We start from the raw sequence: 19,777 nt of genomic DNA on the forward strand, positions 1-19,777 counted from the left end.
ACATCCCTAATTTTTTTAATTAATAGAGATTGAAAAACGATTTCTTTTCTATAAAATTGTACAAATTTTCTCCTAAAATGAATTCATTTGATCAAATATATAGAGAATGGACCAAAATAAAAGGTTTAAAAACAATTAGACTCGTTAAAATACAAAAAGTCATAAAAATCTTTCATTTTTGCAACTCATTTACAAAAGTATCACCTCATGCACATAAATAACTATTTCAAATTCTTATTTATTAACGAATTTCTAAAAGAAACGCCATTAATAAAATAATAGGTGCAGCACTGGGCCCATTGGAAATTATCCAATGGTTCTATTGGTTGGATGTGACCATAAAAATATGGGATTTCCATTCTTTCTATTTTATTTCACAAAATAGAGTGAATTTTATTATGTTTTTCACTTCATTTTAATCGATTGGTTCTTCAATTAAGTTAGAATTTCTGGTACTGGAACAGATAATAAAGCAGTACTAGCTCCAGTTGACATTTTTCAATGGTTCTATTGAACCATGAGTTCATGAGATTTTGAACTTTTATAGTTTTATTTCATCATAATGTGAAAAAATTAATTGTAAGTGTTGGTGTAGTGGTAATACGAAATATTGCAATTCGATTTCTCAGTTAGCAGGACGATGGTTGATAGGATCCATTGATTTTGGACTTTAATACGAGGGTTGATGCTTTTATTTCTCCACCAAGCTAAAAAAGTTATTTTTAATTATACTTCCCACTAAAATCATTTTTTTTTTCTTCAACATAACAGTTGGTCAAGTTATTATTCTTATCCTTTAACTTGTCCTTTGTTTATATGTCTAAGCAGACACTAAATATTTTGAAACTGTTCTAAGGAGTGAAAAAAAAACCTTGAAATTTCAATTATAACGTGAGAAATCTTGATTTTGATTATATTCGGGTGATTTACAGGGTGTTTTCTTGATAATCCAATAACAATTTGTCTAAAATACTACTTAGGGATCAAGATAGGAATCGAAGTTTGGTATTTACACTTGAAAAAGAAAACACTTGACTAAATTAAACAATATAATGATCTTTTTTCAATGACATCAATTCTAGACACTTTTTTTACACAAAATTGTGATTGTGGAATGAAATATCGACATTCGTAACAAGAATTTTACTTTAAACAAAATCAATTAGGTCTTATATATAAAAAGAAAATTTGAGCAATAAATTTAAATACATAGAAACGTATATGTAAAAATAAAGACAAGATTTTGATATTTTGTACTTAACCAGCATTAAAAACAAATAATAAAAAATACGTTGATGACAATTTCGTCAATATACTAAAATTTGAGCTAAAATCAAATGTTAATGCCACGAATTTTGATGATAATTATGCACTTACAGTCGATACAAAATGAGCCAAGTGTTACAAAAATTACATTCCGTTTATTCTTCAAAGTTTCATCGAAATACACAAACCTGCAAGGTACCTTAAATTGTATACTCCCCCCGTACATATTTAATGTCATGAGTGAAGAAATACTTATATTTTTTCAATTATTATTTGATTATGTGATGTAAACGTTTTCCAATAATTCATATTCAATGCTATTTATTTTTGTATTCTTTTTTTGTTAAATCAAATATTTTCTTTGGGACATTTCCAAAAATATAATATTAATTTTATCTATTAAATTATTCAACCTCTATGTCCCTATTAAACATATTTTTATGTCTTTCCTATAAAGTATTTTGTAAAACAAAAAAAATAAATCAACTATGAATTAATCATTGTTTTCCAATTGTTGAGCCAAAAGTATAGATAGAAAAGTATTATGGTGACTTTTCTTCAAAAAAATCAACCCCCATTAACTGGTATGGAGTTCAAAGTACAAGCATCGATGAAGTTTCAACGATCAGAACGACTAAAAGATATAAAAAAAGACCTGAAAATGAAAATGAGGAATAAGTATCATTTGGAATTATTTGACAACAATTCACATCAGCATTTGAGTACCAAAAAATGACGGTGTTTGCGAATTTTTGCGTTGATATGTCACCACTACACACCTGAATCAAAACATCAATCACCTGAGTGGACTAGACTGGGATAAAAAACGTAAAAATCGCATGGAAAGTTTATGATTTCCGTATTTTTTATACACACGACTTATTTCGGCAAAAAATACATCGGTTCAAAATTCAATAAAAGTACCCATTGGAAAAAATACCAAATAAATGGAAATTTATAAAAATCGTTTCATAAAAATTGCATAGAAAAGACTAAAAACCATTGGACTGATTGTAACGAAGAAAAAACTCTTCTTTACTAGATCGAAAATTAATTGATTTTCCATCAGATACAATTTTTACTTTAGTTTTCTATTTCCATTAGCGTCCATTCTATATTTTCAATTTTTTTTTGAAATTTTTTTATTTGACTCCATTTTATCCCAGATAATAAATTTTTCTATTTCATTTATCAATTATTATTGATTCTTGTTATTTAGATTTGGCATCATATTTCCTTTCTATTACTTTTTCCTTGTGTTCTCTTTACATAAAAGCTTTTCCAACAGTAAAACACTCCTTTTTTTGATACAATTCCCACTATGTGGCAATGCTGTAATGAAAATTTTCCTTCTTAATATTATTGAAAATGTCTTTCAATAATAACTAGGGAGACTTAATTAATCAACAAGGATTAGTGGGAATTGAAAAAAAAAACGACAAAAATAAAGTAAAAATAGAAAAGGTTCAAGAAATAATTGAAAGTATAGTTAAAGAAGATGAGGAAAAATCTTGTTTTTAGGTAGAAAAATTTTCAAAGGGGATAAATAGGACGTAATGTACCTGGTGATGTAGAAAATTTTTTTAACAAAAAAAGATACAAAAATAATCAAAAAGGTAATTGTAAATGAAAAATAGATTTTTTCAACTTATTATAAACTTAAAACTTCTGGTAAAATTGAAATTTGTCCAATTTTTTTTGAGAAATAGGTTATAATAAAAAACAATATTTTTTGTGCATTTTGAAAATTGTGCATTGTCAAAAGTAAAAATTGTACGCATTCTCCAAAATTTCTGCTTTTATAAAATGCATTTTTACAATCAGATACTAATAATTAACAAAAATGGGTCACATAATTTCAAAATAATTTTGCTCTAATTGCAAGCCATGGAGATAAATAGGATTTTTCTATAATTATAGTACTTTCAAGTAGAAATTAAATCCAGGAATTTTACAAATTCAGTTTCGAAATTGAATTTTTTGTAATCAGTGTAGTTTTGATTGACTAGAATAGAGAATATTGGACTTAAAGTATTTACTAGAGATAGAAAATTATGGAGAAAATGAGTTGAAAAAGGACACAAAGGGTCTAAATTCGAAGCTCAAAGGTATAAGAAGATAAAACAAGAAGAAATAGAACATAATAGTGATGTAGTACCATAATTTATGGTATGCTTTGGATTTTATAATTAAAATTCTCTATCCCACGTTCTTTATCAACTTTTCCATCACGGTAAATGTTGGGAAATGGGTAACAACAATAAAAAAGCAAAGAGAAACAACAGGAAGATAATGGATTGACCAGAATGGAAGAAATTGGACGAAATAAAGGAAAAACTCTAAAGAAAAAGAAAACAACTAGAGATTCAACAATGGGTTGAAAGAGGATACAAAGAGTCTCAATTCGAAGTCCAAAAGAAATAAGAAGATAAAATAATAAGAAATAGGACATAAGAGTGATGTATTATCATAAATTATGGCGGGTTTTGAATTTTATAGTGATAATTAACTACATCCACACTAGCACTCACTATTACCAGTCTAGTCCTTCGACAATTGTATGAGTCGGTGGTTCATACCCGGCTCAAAGGACCAAATTATAAGAATTGGTAAAGTGGTTGTGTTCAGGGAGTAAAACAAAGATATATTTAGTTAACTATAAATTCAAAAATTCAAGTTCAATACTGAAATTTTTGGTATTGAATTAATTTTTTTCAGATAGTAAAAAATACTCAATATATTAGTTAATCACTATTGATGAATGGATGATGGTTCACACCATCTCCACGACTAGTATCCTAGGTAGTTTGGAGTAGCAAAATTGTACTGACCCTTTCTCACATCTTGAAGATGAAAATAAAATTTTACTCTTCGATCTAAATTCATTAACAAACAATTTTGTTCAAATGACCTTAGACTAAAGGTATTTTTATAAAAATTTAATAAATTTAACAGTAATTTTCTTCAATAGTCGTCTCAACTATACGTTTTTTTCAAACTTCCTTGCAGTCGAACATCAACCGTTAAATAGGGCTCCGAAGTCCAAAAAAGAGAGATATAGATGGTTTGTGAGATTTCACTCATTCTGGCTATCATCTCTCACCAGTTTGAGGTAACAATGTAGGGTTGATGGGTATCGGTTGAGTTCTAGGTAGCTGTTTTTTCTGAAACAGAAAATTGTAAAATTCAAAAACTTTACTACCAAACCACATACTAATGAATTTCTGGAACACTAACAATCATAGTCACACTTTATGGTCCTTTGTTCCTGCCACAAGTCGCTATATTGAGTAAAGTGTTACAAAAAAATCTAAATGTAAAAATCATGAACAAAAACCAGATCCAAAGGAATTTCTGCAACATTAACCACAGTCACACTTTATGGTCCTTCACTGCCTTTCACTGCCCCTTCATTGAGAAAAGTGTTATGACAAAGCTCAAAACAACACAAAATTATAAACAAAAATCAGATTCTACGGAATTTTCTGGAACATCAACACTCATAGTTACACTTTATAGTCCTTCGAGACTGCCATAAGTCTATTAGGCTCAAAGGACTATAGTGTACTGATATTATACAGTGTGTTTAGTAACATAACATTTACAGTATAAACACATGTACAAGAAATAATATAAGAAGAAAAAACTAAAGAATAATAAAAAGTTTGTAATGAATAAGAATCTAATTCACATCAAGTATCATCAGATTTCTGTTATTCTGGATCCAAAAAGACCTAAATTTGTTCTATATTGATAAATAAAAAAGTTTTATACCTTCCGCCTAAAAGGGAAACAGCCCTCATTTTCCGAAACAGCCACTGGTTGTAGAACTAGATCAGGCGTTCTCGAACTGTTGGGTCCGAATATATTCAACTGTCTGAAACAATCGGTTTCGATCATTTCGGTTTGCCACGGTATCGAAACACAACCCGTATTGAATTTACTGTAAAAACTAGCGTCACTTTCGTCTATATTCACACCTTTCACTGTAGAAAACTGTTCAATGTCTAAAACATCTTTGGCGTACACCGCATGAGGCTGAAAGAAAATTTTAACTTTGAATAAAATACAATTATTCGTTATTTGGATGAAAAAATGGCCGAAAATGGGCATTAAATTTAAATCTACAAGAAGTAATTTTATGACCGTAAATAGAAAAACCCAGTGGGTTATATTTAGAACTTCTTGGTGCCCAATTACTGGAATGTTACTAAAATTATTATGGAAACCATGTTTGTGAAAAATCTTGTCTTTAGTTTTTTCTTTCCCTTTACTGCTTCCTTTTATATTTAAATCCTCATATACTTTTCTGAGACACTAGATCTGGGTCTTCCTGTCTTCTTCTACATCTAAACCAACATTTTCTTTCGGTATTTCAACTTTTGTTGGTACTAGATATCCACTTTTCTTGGTTCCTCTTTCTTTCTTTCATAGTTATTGTCATAGGAAATTATAATTAAACAATTCAGTTACCTCAATACCAGTTTTCAGTAACTTCTGAAATAAGACAACAGTTTGTATAATTTCAGAATAGTTGAGATAAAAAAAAATACACAATTTTTGTGATAACTTTTGGAAGCACATCTTTAACACTAGTTGCAACTTATCAGTACATCAAAATCTTACAGAACTACAGTTTTAAAGTAAAAAAATTAGTTTAGTTACTTTGTACGAATACTGTTTGCGTTTAAAAATAAATTAAATAGTAGTAAAGTGACAAAGGAACTATTGGGAATACCATCCACCTTACAGTCTTGACCTAGGACCTAGTGACTATAATTTCCTTCAATGTACGACTTGTTCGGTAGCAACTCATCGGTACATCAAAAATTTACAGAATCAAATTTTAACAGAAAAAAAAAATTAGTTTAGTTACTTTGTACAAGGACTGTTTGTGTCTAAAATTAAAGTTTATAGTGGCAAAGTGACAAAAGGGCTACTGGGAATACCATCCACCTTACAATCTTGATCTAGACCCTAGTGATTATAATTTACTAAAAAAATGAACGGCTTGGTACAGTACCAACGAAGAGCTTCAAGTGAGTATACAGGGGGTATAGGAAAGTTAGTTAATGTTATAAAAACCATCCCTCGTAAAGAAATTAGAACAGTTTTAAGTATTGAACTTACGTCTGGAACAAATGGCGGATCGATCATGCCGGCCTCCAATCGTCTCCAATTGATGTGCGAATTGAAAAACTGATGTTGTTTAACCGAACAAGCACCGCTCCTTCCGGCTTTACCTCCTAGTCTCTGCTGTGGATTCTTTGCTAATAGTTGTTGGCACAGTGATTTGGCATCTTCGCTGAATTTATTCGAGTATTTTTCTTGATCGTTTTTCACTCGTCTATCGACCTCTTCTCGTTTTACTTTTTCTTTTCGAGCCCTAAATGGCGCCTGACCCTCGATCATCTCGTAGAGGAGGCATCCGAAACTGAACCAGTCAGGGCTGTAGGTGTACCTTTCGTTATCTATAACTTCTGGTGCTAAATAAACGATTATTAATTAATTTGAAATGATTTATTAATAATAAAAAAAATTTATCATATAAATTATATGATCACCATTTTGGTGAGGTTTTTTTTAGAGGACTATAACTGAAAAAACATTAAATTGCAACCAATAAAAGAGAAATTCAACTTGAACATTAGAAAAAAATAGCATTCAAAACACGTTAACTGCCATGATACACAGTTAGTTGATCCATTTTCTGGATCAACACTGTATTTATAATTAATTTTTGATCTTTATTGATTTTCCAATAGTCCAAAAGCATTCTTGAGACTTTTGATGTGGATCATCAGATGCTTCTTTCCGCACTATAACCGATGTTCTAACCACTCGTATATGATAACTACTGCCCTGATACGGATTTTAAACTGATTTACTTTTGATTGTAATATTTTAATATCATCTAAATAGGAGGATATTTTTCGAAAACTTGAAAAATATACTCAAAATTAAGTCTATGGAATCCGAAATCATATAATTGCTAAATCAATCACACTTAAATGGTTAAATATTCTCCTATTTAAATTATATTAAAATATTATAATTAAGTCGTTATACAAGTGGTAATCAAAAGTAAATCAGTTTATAATCCGTATGAGAACATTAGTTATAATATACGAGGGTTATTTTGATTGTTTAATTTTGTTTAATAATTCTTATGGTCTTTACTGCATTATTCTACTTGAAATTATTCGAACGGATGAATTTAAATATGAATTAAATAATAAGTTTATTTTGCTTAGTTGTTCAGAGTCTAAAAATATGTAACGGATTAAAAATTTTCACGACGCCATTGATATCTAATTATATTCGCGTGCTATGGATACACATATAAACAGAAACCGATGGGTTGGAAACGAAGATATCAAAAGAAAATTTGAAAAGTGTCACCAAGAAAAGAAAAAACTGTATACATTATAATTCTGAAATAATAAAAAAAAATTAGATACGTGGTTTATTCAGGGCGATTTATAAATATATATATTTACCCATGTAGCCAACGGTTCCAACTCTCCCTCTAACGGATTCCCCTTCTGGTATATCTACTGCTAAGCCTAAATCTGAGATCCTCACGTGACCAGCATCGTCGAGGAGTATATTTTCTGGTTTACAATCTCTATATACAATGCCCTACAATAAAAATATAATAATATTTTAATGATGATTTATGTTTAGGTCTATTTCATTTAAAATCAGTTTAAAATGACAGGTAAATATTTTCAACGTTTCGATATAAATCGATGTAGGTCGAAACGCCAAACAAATAAAATTAAGATAAATAATCATTAAAACGAATAAAGGATCTAAGAAGTAGAAAAATGAAAAAAATTATTGTTTCGATGTAAAGATGAAAAAACATTTTTTTAAAATTTATTTTGAAAATAAAAGTGAACACTTTGTATATAATCAGGTTATTAGTAGTCTAGTTAGGAAATATATCGATCCTCAAGAATTTTCTTGAACTTTTTAATGAACTTCACTTTGGGTATTCGAAATTTGAACCTTTCACTTTGATTGAAAAATATAGATATCAAAATTGTAGGAAATTTTATGCTCTATAACATGATAAAAATAGATTTAGAAAAAAACTCTTAATTTTACAAAAATTGATGAAAATTTTGAGAATATGTAAATTTATGTGGTAAATATACTAAAAATAATTAAATCAAATTTATATTATATGAAAATGTAGTAGAAAAGTTTATAAAAAAGTTGGTGTTTTTAAATTTTGGTAATTCAAAATGGTAGCCACGTGAAGTGTATTTAAATATGTACATTTTATGATATTAACAATTTTAAAATGTGATTTACTACTATTGACATAGGAAACGTATAAAAAACATGAAATAACACTTTTTCACAGTTTTAAAAAAATTAAATATTTTTTCATTTTAAACTTCAATTTTAACCTACAAGTCCAATTTTAAAAATTAGGCATTCCGAAAACTACACATTTTGAAAATTCAAAATATATTTGGTATTTATTGTTTAAAATTCAATTTCCACTTCCAGGTCAAATCATAAAAGTATAGGTCTTCAAAAACCACACATTTTGAAAATTGGAATAATATTGAAATTCAGTTTACGCGGCCGCCATTTTGAAATTTCAAAATTTGAGAACACCAACTTTTTCATAAACATTTCCTCTACATTTCCGTGTAATATCAATTTTATTTTATAATTTTCACTTTATTTACTACATTAATGAATTTTTTTTTTAAATTGAGGGCCGAAATATTTTTTTTAGATCTAGCGTGTTATAAAGCATGAAATTCCCTACAATTTTAATAGATGAAATTTTTTTGTGCGATCAAAAATAAAAAAGATATCAACCATTTGGAATATTCAAAATTTTTTTTTTCGATATTTATTCTTAGAAATTAAATTTCAATTTTATAGTGCAAATAAAAAAACAATTTTGAAGAATGATTTTAATATTCTAGAGACATTTGTGTATTTTTTTGCACTAGATCCCATTAAATATGTATATAACTGTAAAAAGAATATTAAACTATATAAAAAAAAATTGAGATATAGACATACCTGCTGATGGAGATGATCTAAACCGCACACGACTTCGGCAGCATAAAACCTGGACCTAGTTAAATCGAGTCCGGGTTCACCTCCCATATTATAAATATGGAATTTCAAATCGCCCCCATTCATAATGGTTAAAACAAGACATAAAGCATCTTTTGTTTCATAAGCGTAAGCCAAACTAACTACGAAACGAGAATTAATCTTTTGTAAAATTTGTTTTTCAATGAGTACCATCGCCTCCCCCTTTCGTTTCTTTATCCTTTTCTTTTCCAATTTTTTACAAGCGTACATTTTGCCCGTTGCCCTGACCTGCAATAAAACGTTATTTTAAAACCTCTAGTATACGAGGAGAAGCATCCAAAAATCAAATATCTGATTTCTTTGACACACTCCGTATATTCCCACGAAGAAAACACCACAACATTAGTGCAGTGGTGTTAAATATGACGATATGTACAGATCTGAGAATTGGAAAAAAATTCATTCATATGCTCAACAAATATAATTTAAATCCTGTTTAAATATTCCTGATATAATAAAAAAATGTGAATACAACTTTCGGATTCTTAATTTATGGTAGAAATCGTACCGTGCAGAGGAAAAGAATACTATATCAGGACTATACACATATAAATCCTATTTAAATATTCCTGATATAATAAAAAATAAGGATATAATTTTCGGATCTTGAATGTATGGTTAAAAGTTGGAGAATAAACATAAATAATAAATCCAGACAGTGGACTAGTGGGGAAAATATACCATCAAAGTGAAATGAGTAATTTTTCTATTACAAAAAAGTGTCTTTTCTACCCACTGTGTCTTCTATAGAAAATAAATAATCATGAAAAGCGTTGGAAGGATGTTATTTTCATTATATTACAAATTACAAGTTATGAAGTTTATCAAATTACTTTGAGCTGAATAATATTATGAAAATGAAGTTACGTAAACAAGCAACATAATGAATATATATGATAATATGTTTTTGTTATATTTATGTATATTTAGTACAAGAAAATTTGTTCAAAAATGCGTATACTGGGGTATATAGCATTACTGGAACGAACCTGGCTAGAATAAATAGAAGTTGTGAATATCAAGGCGGCTTTAGGAAGGAACAAAGCGCGATGGACCAGATTTTTACCTTAAAAACAATAGTCAAGACCAAAATTTAGAGCTACATCTACTGTTCATAGATTACGATACAACAGAGAGGAGAAAGTTGTATGAGGAAGATGATGTTCCATAAATGGTGAAACTGAGTATAAATAGAACTGAGATTAAAGTATTGTCTAAAGGAAGGCCATCAGGCCAATGTTTTCAAAGAAAAAGAAGAACGAAGTAGAGGGATCCTTTATCCACTTTACTTTTTAAACTCGCATTAGAAGTAATCCCAAATACAGGCACAAGGTGGGAATTAGAAAAAGTAGATTGGAGAAGGTATCAAAAAGAATCGGTCTCAGGGCGAATGCCTAAAAGACTAAATACATGGGAATGCAACAGGAAAGGAAAAAATCAGGTGGAGAACAGAACTTTCAAGACGAGAATTGAGGAATACCATTTTGGAAAAGTTGAGTCCTTCGATATCTAGTAGTGCTGACAAGATGAAAGAACAAGAAAATCGGTTGGCCAAGGGTGGTGGAGCAATCGGGTCTTTGAATAATATTCTGAAAGCAAAAGAAATCCCAGCGAAAATAAGATTATACCGACGTATGAGTATCTACTGATTAGTAACCTAGAGGAAGAAATTATTCTGAAGCATACTGGGGGCGTGAAAATGAACAATGAGTCATGAAGAAGAGGAACAAATGATGAGTTAAAAGAAATGTACATCAAGTCTACCTTTACGCAACTAGTTAGAGCTCAAAGAGTTATATGGTTGGGGCATATGTCGAATGAATACAATCAGAATTGTCAAGAGAGCACAAATGGAGGAAAAGGGGATTAGGAGAAGAGGCAGGCCGAAAAAAAGGAATAGGAGAGATAACATTAGACGTGAGAAGAGTGGGAATAACTGAGTGGAGAGAAAGAACAGAGTATAGAAACGGATGGAGAGGTATAGTAAACAGAGTTAAGGAAGAAGAACAAAACAGAACTCGAAGAGTTGGAAATATTTACACTACTGGTCAAAAGTTTTTTGCCCACTCGATAATTCGTTCATTAAATTTTAGCAAATTTCTCTTGCATGAATTATTTCTTCGGTGTTTATGATTGTAATTTAGTCCCAGTTAGTCCTATGATTCCCAAATTTAGACCAAGTAACTATTGGTTAAGACTCTTGCATTAATCACAAGTTTTTATAGACTAGGCAAAAGATACTTTACCATTGCTGCCTAATTAAAACTACTTCGACATATTGTGGACTATAATGTGAAAAATATGCATCCACTAGGAGCTTTGGAAATAGAAACTGTTTAGGGCGACTACGGAAGATCACTCCGTTGAAGATAAAAGTATTGTAATAGATCAGTAAACTTGATCAACGACTCACGAGCCCAGAGATAGCAGCTTAGATCAACGAATCTAGAGATTTGCCTTTGAGTACTTCTACAGTCAAAAGGAGATTCAGAGGAACTGGCATTTTTGGAAAGGTGGCAATAAAGAAACCTCCAAATAAAATTAAGAGGTTGAAGTGGGCTAAAAAAATGAAAAATGGGCGCGTGAAGAGTGGGAAAGAGTTTTATGGTGTTATGAATCAAAGAGTGTTTGTGTGCAGGTCAAAGGATGAATTAATGTTAGATCCATGTGTAATACCGACTGATGGTGATGGTTTGGGTTTTTTTGAAGAAAGGGCGACTGAAGACCAAGTAAAAATTGGAGGAATTCCGAGGAAAGAAAGCTATAAAAGATATTAAAGGAAAGTAGTACGTTCTGATCGACAGAAAATTTATCTTTCAGCATGACAACTATCCTAAGCATTCCTCGAAGCTGTGCGAAGAATTGGAAAGGAAGAATGTATTGAGAGTAATGATTCAGCCGCCACAGTAATCCAACCCGATTGATTTTTTGTGGGAAAAATTGGACAAGGAAGTCACATCTTTGAAACCAAATAGACGACGATTATTTGTTGAACTAGTTACGGAGAATGTCAAATTTGTGCACCGGAATAATAAAAAGGGATTAGATCGATTAATCAATCTATAATTATTATTCCTTAAGCTACAGCCAACCTAGGTGTGTAAATATAAATAAAATAAAGGCATATTTGTGGGTAAAATTGACAGATTAACAACTTTGATATGAAATTTTTACAGTGCTTCAAAAATTAAAAAAAAAAAAGATTCTTAAAATCATTTTTTTTACCCCTAAGTAAGTGAATAATTCCAAATAAATCAATTTCGAACAATTCAATAACGTATTTTGAAAATCCATCGTAGAATTCGAATTTTTTGGACTAACTTAGGAATATTAACTAGATGGATTACCAGAGTCGTAGATAAAATATTGTTCTCACAACAAACAACTTTTTTTTACCTCATAATGTGAACTGTAACTAACGACTTTGATTCTAATTGTTCCTTATAATATTTTCGCCGTATTTAAACAGAATAACATATACATGGTGTCATTTAAAAAACGTACCACCTTGTATATTTATCTTCCATTAGATTCCAAGCTATCCAAAGGACCTACAAGCCCTATATGTGATTCGTATATGACGTCTTTTTTAAAAACACCCTTGGACTATAAGACGACCCTTTTCTTCAAAATCCGAGAGAGAATTTCCTTTGGGCAGTGGAAAAATTTTCCTAGTCTTCCTAGACGATTTTTGTATCGCTATCACCACCCCTTCACTCGTCGGTTTCCTAGCGAAGTAAAATGGCCGGCTCGTTACCTCCAAAAGAAACCTTACCAGCCCTCGTCCTGCCATATATTAAATCCAACCTCAGAATAAAATCATATTTTATATAATTTTTTTATCCGCCCCAAAACCCAACGACATTATAGATGGTATATATATATTATTCACTTGTGATTAATGGTTATTATTATACAAGTTCGTTGGAAAATTTTGATTAGAAAAAATATCTATTCTCTTTTCTTTATCGGGATATATAAAATCCTTCAAGAGGCCTTGTCCTTCGACGTATTTTATCTATCTGAAGGACCAGCATCGTGTATCCGTTTCATCTTTTAATCAATATGTTCTCTGCGTGTATCTCTTTCTCTGTATTTTCATCCGGGTGGTTCGTCAACTTCACAAATTAAGCTTTAGTTATATCCGAAGTTCAAGGATTTATGAAATGACAATTTTATGTCCATTTATATCCATATCCTTAATAAGCGAATATTACGACAAAAAATTTCGTAAATATCCATATTTTGAAAGAAATTGAAATCGTACAGTGTTGTATAAATCCGTTACGAATGAAACAGTTTTTTTAAATAAGAAAATGTAATACGGGTAACTAAATAAACTTTCGGTAAAGGGAATGTTTAATTTTTTATCTACCCTTCATACGAAAAAGCAAATAATAAGTGAGTTAGTTAGAGTTATTTAAAAGTCAAATTCCAAGAATTATGTTAGAAAACGAATTCTTAAAATGCCAATGAAGAAAAATTTTTTATCATAAATAAATAGCGTCATATTGTAATCCAGTCAAATTAGACTAAAAAACTGTGATCAAATAACAAAAGGTCATTTAAAATTCAATCTTAATGGAGATCTTGGGTTTACCATTTCATTTCATTGACCTCATGTGTTATTGAAGGTCAAAGTCAAAGATTTAAGTACAGAAGTCGAAAATTCATATAAGGTCAATTCGGCATATATGAACAAAAAAATTCGCAACAAAAAGAAAAAAAATAATAAATTAATAGAGTTATATTATAGTTCAGTCAAATTAGATTAAGCAAATAGTGATCAAATAACAAAAGGTCCTTTAAAACTCAATTTTAGTGGATATCTTGGGTTTATCATTAGGTTTCATTAACCCTAAGTGAGTTAAAATAGTTATTCAAAGTCAAACTCAAAGAATTAGGTGTAGAAAACGAAAATTCTTAAAATGTCGATGAAGAAGAAAAAATGTAATCACAAATTAATAGTGTCAAGCTGAAGTGCAGTCAAATTAGACTAAAAAAATTGTGATCAAATAACAAAAGGTCCTTTAAAACTCAATTTTAGTGAAAATCTTGGGTATATCATTAGGTTTCATTAAGCCCAAGTGAATTAAAAAAGTTATTTAAAACAAATTTGAAGAATTATGTAAAGAAAACAAAAATTCTTAAAATGCCAATGAAGAAAAATTTTTTATCATAAATAAATAGCGTCATATTGTAGTCCAGTCAAATTGGACTAAAAAGCTGTGATCAAATAACAAAAACTTAATCTTAATGGAGATCTTGGGTTTACCATTTCATTTCATTGACCTCATGTGTGTTAGAAAAGTTATTAAAGGTCAAAGTTAAAGAATTAAGTACAGATGACGAAAATTCATATAAGGTCGATTCGGTATAATATGAACAAAAAACTTCGCAGCAAGAAGAAAAAAAAATAAATTAATAGAGTTATATTATAGTTCAGTCAAATTAGATTAAGCAAATAGTGATCAAATAACAAAAGGTCCTTTAAAACTCAATTTTAGTGGAGATCTTGGGTTTATCATTGGGTTTCATCGACTCCACGCGAGTTAAAAAAGTTAATCAAGGTCGAAGATTGAAATTATTTATAAAAAAAATAGACCTGGCAAGAATTGTTTACAAAAAATGTCTTTTACTATTTTCTTTGCTACGGAATTGCAAAAAAGGTTATTTTAGTAAATATAGTTGTAAATTTTGTTCACCAGATTGTTTTAATCACCTAGGCCAGTTTTTAAGTAGATATAACAGAAGATAATTCAGATGATATCAATAGAAGGATCAATCAGCATTATTTGAACAAATAAAAGTATAAGAAAAAGAAAAAAATGGGAGAAAAATGATTGTCAAAGCGAATTCCGAGATAATTCCATAAAATTGTCATATAAAAATCGATATAAACATTTATATCAAAATCGATGACAATAACTTTCAAAGTACTCTGTATAAGGTAACAAAAAGGATTCGGTTTAATATACAGGAGTTCGCATAAACGTGTTAATTATTTTTGAAAGACTCTGTATGAACTGATAAAACAGACCCGATTTAATATACAGTGGTTAACAGAAACTTGTTCATAACATAACCTAACCAAACCCTGTATAATATACAGGGATTCAAATAAAATTGTCCGTTCCATTCATATGACTTCTTTATAACCTAATACAACAAATTCTATTTAATATACGAGTGTTTACATTTGTAGAATCGTACTTTTGGGTAGTTATACAACACTCAGTAGAGTTCGAGATTATTTCAAAATTAATTTGTGGGATTTATAACACGTACATAGTTAGAACAAAATCACACCACTCTACAACAGAAATAGAATTCTTGGTGTCCGTCTTGGGCTCTCGTGGTTGTTCGTCGAAAACTATAACCGTGAAATGTTTAAAAAAACCATCGACTTTAACAGAAACAACCTACATTACTTTAATGAACCCTTGTGGACTAAAAATTAAAAAAAAACATCGACGACTGGAAGTTTTGTGAAGAACAGGTTCTGGTTTAATCTAACCTCCCTGGAGTTTCGATAATTCGCGTCTATCCACGCTCCAACGTACACGTTCAGTTTAGCTCTGGTAAAAGGGGGATAAAATGAATCTCGAAGAGTAACAATCTGTGCCAAAGTTGAGTCAGTTGTTTCACACCTATGATGCGGACTCCTGATATTTACCACCTAATTTGTATTAAAATAAAAAAAATTGAAATATTATGTTAATATAGTTCACTGTCTGCCACTTTCCTGTAATCAAAAGACGAATTGAAATCTTACCTGGCACGCACAAACTTCTCCGAATCCTCCTTTTCCGAGCACCCTATACATCCGGAAAGTCTTGTAGGTGATTGGTTGGGATTCCAACCATTTCCATTGCAAATACCTATGGAAATACATGGAGGTTGTAAACTCTCGAAACGGCTCTCCGGCGAGGCTGTCTTTGACGGCTTTAACGCACGAAGCAAACAAATCTTTATGGCCGTTGGTGAGTTTGTCGCTGGCTGGGAAGATGACGCCCAGCTGTAACAAGGAATTGAAAATTATTCGATAGATATTTTCGAAAACGTTTCAAAACAAATTTTATTTTCTTAACGAGCTATTACGAATGAAGTGGACTTATCCTTACTTTTTGAGACCGTAGCTGTTCTATTGAATATATCGAAATGCCTTAAATAGGCAGAAGGCTTGGAGTCGTTCTACTGCTCTCCTTAATCTATTTTTGTCCAATTATTCATGCCTTCTCTTTCTATATATTCTCTACACGCTTGTATCCATTCTTTCCGCGACCGCCCTCTTTTCCTTTTAACACGAATCTTTTCACTCAATTATCTTCGTCCAATTTGGCTATATGCCTCATCCAATGAAGTCTTTGTGTTCTGACCATTTATACCAATTCAGCTTTACTCCACTTCTCCACCGAAAATCTTCCTTAGTACCATTTTCTATCACATGTTTATTCTCTTTTCTCCTTTTTTGTTCATATCTTTTGATTTTTATAGTCCTCTTAGTGCGTTTTATTTCTTCTCCCCAGTCTTTAGTTGATTTTCTTGGTTTCACATCATTTGTGTAGCACTGACACTTTATCGGTCAAGGAATAGGTAACGTAACGTAGAGAGTATAGACAGAAAGATATTTTCAAAATGTATTGTCAAAATTCTTCTTTATCATGTTTTCATCCCTTATTCAATCCCTTTAGTGGTGGAACATTCAAAAATGTATTGATCGCAATGCCTCAATTTGTCAATACTCGACCCTTATGCATCAATACCCTTTTCAGATACCTCATCGTAACAGCTCTAATGTTGTCCGTGGTTTTCAAATGTTGTCCTTCCAGTGATTCATTGAACCGAGGCAACAAAAAGAAATTGCACATCTTCATTGACATTCGACTCTCTTGCAGCTATGTACTTTTGCCATTAAAATTTCCTCGAAGGCTTCAACGAGAAATTCCTTCAGCTACCTCATCGGAACGACTCTAATGGCTTCCGGCTTCCAGGGTCTCCAAATGTGGTCTTTTCAGTGATATCTTGAGTCGAGGGAACAAAAATAAAAGCGGTATTGCTGTAGGTCGAATTTGTCAATCATCTTTGGAATACAACCTTCCTGCAGCTATACACTTTTGCCATTGAGATTTCCGGGAAGGTTTCGACGAGAGTTTCCTTCAGACGCCTTATCGTCGAGCCGAGGGAATAAAAACAAGACTGGCGAGGCTGTAGGTCGGTAGGTGTGTGACGCTGATTTCTTGAATGCTTCAAGAGGAATATTCTTCAACGAGCTCGTCCGTAACGGCTCCAATGTTGTCCAAAGAAGACTGGCGATGCTGTAGGTCGGTTGGAATATGACGATTCAGTGGTTTCAATCTTCAATGTAAAACTTGTACAGTAAATGTTCCTCCAAGTTGTCTTCGAGCTTTTCCTGGCTATTTCTAAACGTCTTGTGCCACTTGTCCGACTGAAATTTCGAAAAACAACCAACATCCCAGTTTCAGTTGACGTTTTCTTAAGTCTCACGCAATACTTAATCGTTTTTTCTAACCCAACTTCGATTACGCACTAATTCAAGCATACTGTCGCTTCAGAACCTACCTAACCCTACACCCGAGGCGACGTACACTGAATTCGAAAAAAAATACGATGTATTATTTTCCGAATTTACTCGGTAAAAGGAACCTAATTTCTCGATCTGCAGATAAATACGAAAATACGAATCGTTAGATATTTTTTGATAATTTTTTAATAAATATTCAACTAGAGAATGTAGGAGATCGTGATATGCATGTCCATCATAATAATTTGTAACGTTTGTTCAATGTTTTTACCTTTTTTATTAAGGCGGTTCTGGTTCGATACATACGTATAAGTTGTAAAATAAAATAATTTTTTGCTTAAAAAAAATGTACGGATGTTAGATAATGAAGATTGAAAATAAATCAAACCGTTTAAGACCGAAAGCTATAAAATTGCTTATACGAATAATAAACATTAATCTATTCACGCCTGAAACTACTGGGTGGTCTTGGTATTTATATAAACCACAATTTTGTGTATGTATAAATACGTATTATGAATTTAAAAAATTTTCTAATCGTCATTGGATTCGTTGTTAAAAAGACACGATAATTTTCGTGTATGTAAATTTTCCTGTAAATATTAGAGGTTTTTCATATACGAAGATTGTTTGAAATTGTGTGACCCAACATAGTAACAAGAAATTATTTCCCTTCGTATTTTTTTAATGAAACCCTTTCATTGCGACGTCTTCGTCTATAGTCGAGACAGGTTTGTTCTACTTCGTTCCAAAACGGCATAGTGCTGAGAAGGAAATTATTGAAAAATTTTTTGAGATATCGCGATTCTGGCTGTCTTCGGGGTTGTTCTAAGTTTGCTCTATATTCTTCCAAAATATAGCGAGTGGTTTGAAGTTTGTTTTCAACTGTTCTAGAATCTTTCTTCCGAAAGAAAACTTTATAATATTGAATAAATTACTTAATTAACTATCGCCATAATTTCGAGAAATAGTTATGAGTTGTTCTAGGTTTTTTCTACTTTGTTCTAGAACGATTTAGGACAGGGGACGAAACATTTAGAGAAAATTGAAACAAAACCCGATTTTTGTGTTGGAATTACATCCTCAAAGTATTGCATTTTCGACAGCTCGCCATTTTAAGTGTTCTAGCTTTTTCCTGAATTTTAGAAGTTGTTCTAGGTTTGTTCTACTTTGTTACAGAGCTGTATAGCGTTGAGAACTTAGCATTTAGATAAAATTGACAAAAAAATCCGATTTTTGGACTGTAATCGTATTTTCAAAGTTCTAATTTTTAGAAAAGTCGCTATTTTGTGAGATGTTCTAGAGTTTTTTTAGATTTTAGAAGTAGTTCTAGGTTTCTTCTACTTTTTTTGCAGAGAATTATGAACGAAAGTTTTAGAGAAAATCGAGAAAAAATCGGATTTTTCAGCTGGAATCGTATCTTCCAAATAACGCAATTTCGAGAAATCGCCATTTTATGAGTGGATCTGGGGTAGTTCTAAGTTTGTTCTTTATAAAAAAATCCAATTTTTGAGCTGGAATCGTATCTTAAAGATATCAATTTCGAGAAATCGCTATTTTATGAGATGTTCTAGCTTTTTCCTTGATTTTTGAGGTAGTATTAAGTGTTTTCTACTTTTTTCCAGAGCTACATAGCGTTGAGAACGAAACATAGAATTAACAAAAAAATCCGATTTTTGTAATCGCAACCTCAAAGTATAGCATTGTTGAGAACTCGCCAATTTATGAGTTGTTCTAGCTTTTTGTTAAATTTTGGAAGTTCTAGGTTTCTTCTACTTTGTTCCAAAATGACTGAGAACTTAGAACGAAACTTTTAGGGAAATTGAGAAAAAA

The 19,777-nt window shown here is 31.0% G+C and overlaps 1 protein-coding gene across 1 annotated transcript in view; it reads right to left on the reverse strand.

Annotated features, from left to right (window-relative positions):
- Positions 1 to 1,036: 1,036 nt before the first annotated feature.
- Positions 1,037 to 19,777, reverse strand: part of LOC130445225 (G protein-coupled receptor kinase 2) — a 37,571-nt gene continuing 18,830 nt past the window's right edge. Inside the window, exons 4-9 of the mRNA XM_056780776.1 lie at positions 16,175 to 16,417; positions 9,322 to 9,627; positions 7,767 to 7,908; positions 6,397 to 6,752; positions 5,041 to 5,304; positions 1,037 to 4,430 (exon numbers count right to left, since the gene is read on the reverse strand). Coding sequence (XP_056636754.1) covers positions 4,359 to 4,430; positions 5,041 to 5,304; positions 6,397 to 6,752; positions 7,767 to 7,908; positions 9,322 to 9,627; positions 16,175 to 16,417 — 1,383 coding nt within the window. The 3' untranslated portion in view covers positions 1,037 to 4,358. The remainder of the gene's footprint in view (positions 4,431 to 5,040; positions 5,305 to 6,396; positions 6,753 to 7,766; positions 7,909 to 9,321; positions 9,628 to 16,174; positions 16,418 to 19,777) is intronic.

Source organism: Diorhabda sublineata, chromosome 6 (assembly GCF_026230105.1).
Source record: "Diorhabda sublineata isolate icDioSubl1.1 chromosome 6, icDioSubl1.1, whole genome shotgun sequence".
Taxonomy (NCBI): domain Eukaryota; kingdom Metazoa; phylum Arthropoda; class Insecta; order Coleoptera; family Chrysomelidae; genus Diorhabda; species Diorhabda sublineata.